General features: G+C 41.6%; 1 protein-coding gene and 1 long non-coding RNA gene across 4 annotated transcripts in view; one reads left to right on the top strand and one right to left on the bottom strand.

The window, feature by feature from the left end:
- Positions 1 to 951, bottom strand: part of CCDC50 (coiled-coil domain containing 50) — a 69,344-nt gene extending 68,393 nt beyond the window's left edge. The window contains exon 1 of one of the 2 annotated variants that reach the window (XM_046657915.1): positions 183 to 951. In XM_046657915.1, coding sequence (XP_046513871.1) covers positions 183 to 867 — 685 coding nt within the window. In that variant the 5' untranslated portion in view covers positions 868 to 951. The remainder of the gene's footprint in view (positions 1 to 182) is intronic. The other variant, XM_046657916.1, reaches the window with a different exon arrangement.
- LOC124237869 (uncharacterized) lies at positions 422 to 8,800 on the top strand. Of its 2 annotated transcripts, none has more exons than XR_006888166.1 (3): positions 422 to 558; positions 2,173 to 2,371; positions 6,091 to 8,800. It is a non-coding gene; the product is annotated as an uncharacterized LOC124237869 (long non-coding RNA). The 2 variants fall into 2 exon arrangements; XR_006888167.1 differs by having other exon boundaries at positions 2,213 to 2,371.
- Positions 8,801 to 9,165: the final 365 nt, after the last annotated feature.

The raw sequence follows: 9,165 nt of genomic DNA on the forward strand, positions 1-9,165 counted from the left end.
ACAACCTAAGGGACTTGCCCAAGGTCCCACAATACAGCCTCCATTCCGTCTCCTTCCCGGCCAGGGCAGGCCAGCACCCGTGGGCGCCGGGCCGCGGGGCCGAAGGACGCCGCCCCTGCCCCGAGAGGACCGGGGCTAGCGGAGGGGAGGGGCCCCGCGCGCGCTCCACGCCCGGCCCCTACCTTCCTTGACTCCCGGCAGCTTGGACTGGTCGATGCCGACTTCAGCCATGTTGGCCCGGGGTCCGGCTGCCCCCAGCCGCCCCGCTGCCCGGCCGCCGCCGGCCCCGAGCGCGGCCCCGCGCGCAGCAACAGCAGCAGCAGCGCCCGACGCGGCGCAAAGTCCAAGCGGCAGCGCGCGGGCCCGAGGAGGGCGGGCCGCCGGGCAAGGGCTGGCGACAAAGGCGGCGGGAGACGGGCGCCGGCGCCCCAGGCGGCGGCCCAGCTGCCCCGCCGCAGCCACCTGCTCGCGCACCCCCGGCCCGGATCGATACCAAATAGCCGGCGCCCGGAAATGGACCCGGGCCGGCCAGTACGGAGGGAGAGAGGAGACAGAAAGGTGGGCGGGCGGGCCTGGGTGGGGAGGGGGAGGGGAGATGGAGGGGGAGGGGAGCTGCAGGTCTGGAACCGCAGTTGCGAGTGGCTGGCGAGCTGAGATCGGCTCCCGCGGCCGCCTCCCTGCTGGCTCCTTTGTGCCGGGTGACGCGCCTGAGGCTGAGGCCCCGCTGTGCCCCCGCCCCCAGCCCTGCCTCCCTCCCAAAGGAGGGTCGCGTCTTTCGGTGGGAGCTTTGTGTCCTGAAGGCCTCAACAAAAAGGCCACGGGGGTCGTCCAGAACGGAATCATTAGTGTCAGCGGTGCCGTCAGCATTCTGTGCTTTGGTTCTGGGGCTGAGATTTCCGCGGCATGCTTACGGTGTGCCTGGCTCTCCCGGGCCTTCTTTGCCTCCCGGGATTAAAGACAAGCTAATATAGGGGCACAAAAAATCCTCTAATACAACGTATAGAACTAGAGAGCAGCTGATAAAAATCTGGGCCAGTTTAGAGAAGAGAGTGTTCACAACCAGCTGGGGGAACTGAGTCATTCATTCATCAAAAACGCATGAATGTCTACCAAGTGTGATGTTAGGTACTGGGGGTGATAAAACGTGTGTCAGACATCTCTTATGGCATGTCACACATTGGACTATAATTGGGACATTTGTATCTCCCCGAAATAGACATCTCCTGTCTGCATCTCCTAGCAACAGAATTCTCCCGTCCTTTGGGAAACCCTCCTCAGGAGCGAGTGGGCTCCTCTGCCAAGCCTGTGCAATCATAGAGCCTCTCCTCTTGGCTACCACCACCAGTCTTCCATCCTCTTCCACCCACACATGTTCATTTAAGGATGGGTGTGTGACCAAGACAGAAGACTTCCCTGGAATTATTACATAAAGAGGGATAGATAAGTATTCTATTTCCTGTGGGGAAGGTTTGCCCTCACTAGTAGACAATGAAGCCAAACTGAAGACAGAAACAAAGATAAGAGAAAGAAGAAGGCATATTCTGATGTTCCCACAATAGCTAAACCAGGAGGTCCCTGGAGCAGCCGGGGTTCCTGCAGCTCCTGGATTCTAGGATCTACCCCCAGCATCCTCTGAATTTAAACCGGTACTTTTACTATCTCAAGCTAGTAAAAATTGACTTTTTGTCACTCACAGCTCAAAGAGCCCCAGTATAAGAAACCACATGAAGGAGGTTTTATTTGGACTTGACGTTGAAAAAACAAGCAGACTTTAGGCTAGAAAAAATTTAGAAGACTTTCTAGGCCAGAAGGTGGCAAACTATGGCCCACAGGCGAAGTCTAGCCCACTGGATTTGAATGACTGCTTTTTATGTGTTTAAATGATTATATTTTAAGTGGTTATATAAATACAACATACTGTTTTCAATTTTGCCTCTTAGGTCTCACAGTGTAAAATATTTACTATTGGACTTTTTTCGGAAAAAGTTTGCTGATCCCCGTACTAGGCAGAAAGAACACCTAGTACGTTAAATGTATGAATAGGAAGGAGGTGATATTAGGTACTTTTAAGGGGATTTTTCAGTTCCCTGCCTTCTAGTGACTTTTTTTTTTGACTTCCTGCAGTCGTAGAGAATATTTATAATAACAGTATTCTCTATTTCCCTCCTCAAGTCCATTGTCTCTGTTTCTCTGTCATGCTCCGCCCTGGAAGGCTGACATGAATACATCACCAGGCTTCCTTGCCCTGTAGCTTCCTGGAAGGCTGACATGAATACATCACCAGGCTTCCTTGCCCTGTAGCTTCCTGTTGAGTTGGACCAGTACAAAGCATTGGCAGAAAATCAAAAGGAGGGAGAAAGGAAATATCAGGGTATGTATTACACTCTCCTCCCCCTCATATACTAGGCCAAAATTTTTGCCGTACTGTGCCCCTCTGACTACAATGCCTGTCTAGAGGCCTCTGTTCCATGCCTCTAGCTCTCATGGGTCTCCTACCTTTTCCCTCCTTTGCCCCTTCAGGCGTGGGATGGTAATGGCTTCCCATTGTTGCTCGTTCCCTTAACTGTCTCCACACCTCTGTAAATAGACCCTTCATTGTATTCTTTTCAGTTAAGCCGTTTTGAGTGTCTTCTGTTTCCTGCCTAGACTCTGACCAATATGGAAAGATATGCCAAAGGGTCATTGCTTTGTTTTCCTTAAAAATGTCCACATTTCTAATCTCTCCATAAGATCATAAGACATAGTCAGCTATTCTGACTATGAATGATCTTCACTTCCTATTTTCCCAGCCTTTCTTGAACCCATTCCTATCGTACTTTTTAGCCCCCAACTCCAAAAAAGCTGTTTTTATTAGCATTAGCAATGACCTTCATGTTCTCAAATCCAGAGGTCAATTCTCAGCCCTCCTCTTACTGGCTAATTGTTACCATGAAATAGATATGATCTTACCCCCCGTCTTGGAACATACTTTTGGTTTGGTTTTGCTTTTTGTATTTGGGATTATCTCTTGTTTCCCAAGACAATTCTCCACCACTGGCCACATTGTTGAAAAGTGACTTAAGCCAATGAAAGCTCAGTTTTGGGGTTCTATCGGATAGTGGTATCTGCCAGTTATTGGAGATAGTTATAGGCTAGCAACTCCACCCAAAATCTCCTTACCAGGTTACAAAGAAAGTAAGTCTGAAACCGAATTCATTCGTATATATATCAATATCCATATATATATGTATACATATATTTATTTATTACCAAGTAGGTACAAAGAAATCATAAAACTTGCTCTGAACACTTGGTAAAGCCCAATTTCTTATCCTTTTGTGGGCTCTGACTACGTGGTCCCTAAAAGACTTGTGCAAACACAGACATTATTTTGGAATCATGCTTGGGAACCACTGCAAAAAGTAAAGGCCGAAAGTCTCCCTTGGTTCTTATACCCTGTTCAAACAAGAGTGAGGAGTTTCTTTAAAATGTTTCAGCCAATCCATATATTTCAAATACCCACAATTTTAAACACATTTCTAATATTCATTAAATTATGCTATAAAATTTCTGGTATTAATCTAAAATTTTAAAAAGTAACTTAAGTCCTTATTATAATTTCTTTTAGAGAGTAGTTTTCTGGTAAAATTCTAGGTTACAATACCCTCAACTTGTAATCCTAGTTAGGCAACTGGACACCCTTATAAGGTATACCAAAACTGAACACACACACATATGTGCACTCACGTGTACACATACTCACAATCCTATATCATATTCTTTAGGAGTTCCTCCCAATTTCCTAGACCTTTAAATGTTGGAGTGTTTCAGGCAGCACTTCAGTTCTCAAACTTCTTCTTCCTAACTGTTCTTACTCTTTTGGGTAATTCATTCAGTCTTTTTGCTTTAATGACTAACTCTTAAGGTAAATCAAATTGCCAATATGACACCTTTTTGACTGAAAAAATTTACACCTCATATGGTTCAACCTACTATTCTGATGACTCCAAAATTTATATTTTCAACCCAACTCTCTCCTGAATTCCATACTATTGTATCCAGCTGCCTACTTTTCATAGTGCTTTGAATGTTAATTGGCTGTTATAGACTAAATGTGTCCCCCCACGATTCATATTTTGAAGTCCTAACCCCCAACGTGATGGTTTTTGAAGCTGGAGCCTTTGGGAGGTGATTAGGTTTTAATGAGGTCCTGAGTGTGGGGCTCCCCATGATGGGATTAGTGTCTCTATGAGAAGAGGGACAAAGACCAGAGCTCCCTCTCTCTCCATACCCGGGCACAGACAGAAGGTGGCCATCTGCCAACCAGGAAGAGACTTCTTACCTGGAACCAAATCTGCTGGCATCTTGATTTTGGACTTCCCAGCCTCCAGAACTGTGAGAAATAAAGCCACCCAAGCCGACTAATACATTGGCAGTTAAGCATGAATGACTAAAACTGACCTCTTCAGTACCTCCTGCTCCTTCTGTATACTTCATCTCTTTAGAGAACACCTCCACTCACACAGCTGCTCAGGTCTAAAATGTTAGTCATCTATTGGCTCCTGTTTGTCTTTCACACCCCACATTAGTAAATTTAGTCAACTAAAGGCTCAAAATATAACTGCAACTTGATTACATCTCATTACCTGACTACTACCTCCATAATCTGAACTCTCATTCTCTCTCTCTTGGATTTCTATCATACTCTTCTTTCAAGGTTTCTTGTTGCTGACCTTGTTCCCCCACAGCAAGTAGAGAGACTGCATTTTAAAATGTAAGTCAGAGCGTGGCATTCCTTTGTACATAAACTTTCAATGACATGTCTTCTTCTGAATGCAATCTGAAGTGCTTACCATAATCTACTAGAGTCACCCCTCACTACTCTGACCTCATATCTTTTCTCTCATCCTCTCACTCACTGCCCTCCACTCACACTGACCTCCTTGGTGTTTCTTGAGTAAGCCATGCATATTGTTGCTTCAGAGCCTTTTCATTTAATTGGTCTCTCTTCCTGCAAAGTCTCCGTCCTCAAATGCCACCTTCTCAGAGAGACTTTCCCTGACCTTGTCTAAAATGGTTATCCAATCCCTGTTGTTCCATATTTTGCCCACTCTTTTTTTCTCCAAGTCACTTATCCCTGCAAATGTTGTATGTTTATAGGTTTACTTATTATGTCTGTCCAATCTACCAAGAGGATTGGAACATTGTCTATGGATTGATACTGTATCCTCAGTACATATAATAGCTGCGTACAAATATATTTTGAGTAAGTTGTTGGATAAAGCATTTGGTGAAGAATTATTAAAGGAGATCATGACTATGCCGACCAAATGATATTTTTTTTAAAAGAAAATTTTTAAGAAAAATGTGTTTTTCAGAAATGAGTTTTAAGAAAAGAATCTAGACCTTAATAGACAGCAGACGTGATTTAAAAGAGTTAGAGAAACAACTACACAGCTAGTTTAAAAAGAGAGAAATCTCGCTTTGCAAGAGGAAACTTTAACTTATACCACCATGTCCTGAAGCCTATTTGTTAAGAGCCATTTATATATTATAGATAAATACATTGCTAGTGTGAAAAAGAAGGAAAAGAAAATGGGTAAATTATGAACACCAGTGTCATTTGGCAGATTTTTCCATGGTTTCCACGAGAGTTCAGGCAAGAGACAATGATGAAGAAGTTGAGTCTGTATGGAGCCAGGACAACGGAATCTCATCCAAGCGACTTGGCAGGGACTAGGGAGGGATGTCAACAGTTTTCACATTCAAGGATATTAAGCACACTGGCACAGGTACTGATGAGTGCAAGGAGCATAATGTAAGGAGGACCATGAACTAACACAGAGCTAAAGCAAGATTCAGCAATGTGAGCTGTGGTAAAAGTTCCTCATCTCTGGGCTGCAAACATCTTGTATACTGGTGTTATTATGATAAGTTCCACAAAGTCATATACACAACAATAATTATCTGCTGGCTGCATAATATATAAATATCTCATAAAGCATATTTCTATTTTTTAAATGAACACAAGTACAGTGATTAATAAACATAAATTTATTTACAAGTAGTATTAAGATTAGTGTAACATCTTGTGTTGTGTATTTTTTTCAGCTAAAGACTACTAAAAACAATTACGTATGGAGAGAGGTCTTAATTAAAAGGAGATCTTCAACCTGGAAGAGATTGGAATCCACTCTTAAAGGATGAGCCACACAGCCAGGTTTTCTGCATGAGACACATAATTTAGGAAACTTCTTTTCTACATGTTATTTTTCCTATGAAACCTGTAACTAGAAGGGCAGGGCTATAAATTCAAATTGGGAGAAGGAAAAAGAATGAATTTTTGCAGCTCAAGCTGTCAGCAATGTGATAATCTTAGAAGAGTCTTGGGTAAACACATCTAGGGAATCCCTGTCCTATAACACATTTGTGAGATTTCTCAATATTTTGCTTGGCTCTCTGTGGAGAATGCTGGAAGTCTGAAAGGCATTCAGTGCTAGAGAGAGCTGTACTGAAAGTATAAAAGTATAAATGAGAAGTATACACATTGAGTACAGTGGCTGCCTCTGAGTGGGAGGGACAGTAAGACAGAATGTGGGAAAATGTGTCATAGATTACATTTGCAGAAATGACCACAACATCGGTTCCTATCACATGTGGCCTCCTGCAATATGACATTGTGACCCTTCATCAAAATGGAGGCATTAAGAATGTTAGGCAACTTCTGTTTTTATGCTCTGAAAGAAGTCAGTTGCTTTGAAGGATATCTGACTATCCTAATATTTCTATGTTGTGAGAAGCTCAACTTGCCATGTGGAGAGGCTATGTGGAAGGGAACCAATACCCCCAGGCAACATCCCCAGTGGAGCTCCCAGTTGACAACTAACACCAAGATGATTGCCAAGCATTTTGGAAATGGATCTTCAAAAGCCAATTGAGACATTCCAAGTGAATCCATGTGGGAAAGAAATAAGCTGTCCTTGCCCAATTTGTGGAATAGTAAACAAATAAGTGAATGTTATTGTTTAAATCTAATAAGCTATAGAGTGGTATATTATGCAGCAATAGATAACCGAAAGAGTATGTTTTAACTAAATCTGTAAAGTTTCGATTCTTTGAGAAAAGATCACATAGTGGAGACAAATATGGGAAAATACTGACCACGAATCTGAATGTGATGCATTGGTGACTATTACATTTTCTAGTTTTTTCCTTTACATAGGAAATATTACATATTTCATAATTCAAAATTTAAAAACGTATTTAGACTTGCTCTTCTGGCTAGGATAGAGTAAATAGTTCCAAAGGTGTCCTCCCTCCATAAACAATGATAAAGCTGGAGAAATAGGTGGCAATTGTTTTCAAGTACAGGGCATTAGGTAGAATGATCCCTGAGAGAAGATGACTGCATGAAGTGAGCCTCTCATGCCCTTGCCAATGCTGGAGATTGGTACAATTGTCCAACTTTTATACAGGGAGTGGGGTCCAAGCAGAGTCTCTCTGGGGAGGTAGTGCTGCTGACACAATCAGAACTTGTAGGGTAGGGTACTGAAGAAGAGGATGCTGCACACAGGAGTTCCCAAGTCCTTGGTCAAAGGCTGAGTTGTGTATACTCAAGATGAAACACTATGAGGCCTAACAGAGAGCAGCATCCACAAAGAAGATAACGGAATAGTGATTCTAGAGGTCACTGGTTGTTGGGAAAAGTTAGATCAAAGACCTACTTAGAGTGAAGAGATCTCATCAGCACACCTGGCATTCAGATAAGATAGTGAAGAGGCCATAAATTATATGGACAGCCTACTTGCAAAGGCTGTTCTGGAGCTAACCTATCAAAGCCTAAAACCAAGCTTTGACAGAAGGAAGAAGAGCTTCTAGGAAATAGCTATGTGCCAGCTCAAAACTCAGCAATCATTAAAAAAAAGGGCAATCTAATCCAGACTCTTTACAATGTATCTTTCACAACGTCCACTAAAAGTTACTAGATGTACAAAGTAGTAGGAAAATGTGGTGAATAATCAAGAAAAAAGCAATCGGTTAACACAGATGCCAAGATGACCCAGATGTTGGAATTAGCAGGCAAGGATATAAAGAGGCTATTACTATCAGTTATTATAAATATTTTTAAGGACTTAAAGCAAAATATATGGTTATAAAGAATGAACAGCTGGGGAATCTATTAGAGAATAGAAACTATACAAAAATCAGTGAACAGATATAGAGTTTTAGCAGATAAAAAGTAAGAAACAAGTGGAAATTCTAGAAGCAAAAAGGATAATATCTAAAGTGAAAAAAATCACTGGATGGGCTTGGTAGTAGTATGGAGATGGTAGAATAAAGACTCTGTGAATTTGAGAACAGATCAATAGAAGTTACTTAATCTGAAAAAACAGAAAATTGTTTTTTTAAAATAAGTCTCAGGTAACAGTGGTGTAATATCATACTGTTTGTAATTCAGTACTTAAAGATCCAGAGAGGAGAAAGAGAGAATGAGGCAGAAAAAATTATTGAGAGAATAACAGTTGAAAGTTTCCCAGATTTCATTTCAAAATATCAATCTACGGGTCCAAGAAGCTCAGGAAACCCCAAAAAAGAGAGATATAAAGAAAAAGCATCTGGGCCATTCTAGCCCAAAAACTAACAACCACAGATGAAGAGAAAATCTTCAAAGCAGCCAAAGAAAAATGGCACATTACATACAAGGGAATGATTATGTAAATAATGACTGTCTTCTAATTATAAACAATACGGGCCAGAAAATAATAAAATTACAACTTTAAAGTGATAACAACAACAAATACCTGTCAAATCAGTGTTCATGTGTAGCAAAATTATCCTTCAAAAATAAAGATAAAATAAAGATATTTTCTGATAAATGAAAACTCGGAAAATTTGTAACCACCGTATCTACACTACAAGAAATATAAAAAGAAGCTCAAGGCTAAAGTAAAGGATAACAAATGGAATTTCAGATTTGAGGGAAGAAAGAAAATCTAAACATGAGGATAAGTTTTCAACAGGCTAGCTTCTTTTATTTTTTCTCTTTATTTCTCTAAAAGACAATTTATTGTTTAAAGCAAAAAAGAAAAAAATCATTGTAAGGTAGTGTTTATAAAGTATGTAGAAGTAAAATTTAGGACAATAAAAGCACAAAGTAATGGGTGGATAAATGAAATTAAATTCCTA

The sequence above is a fragment of the Equus quagga genome, chromosome 4 (genome assembly GCF_021613505.1).
Source record: "Equus quagga isolate Etosha38 chromosome 4, UCLA_HA_Equagga_1.0, whole genome shotgun sequence".
Classification (NCBI taxonomy): Eukaryota; Metazoa; Chordata; class Mammalia; order Perissodactyla; family Equidae; genus Equus; species Equus quagga.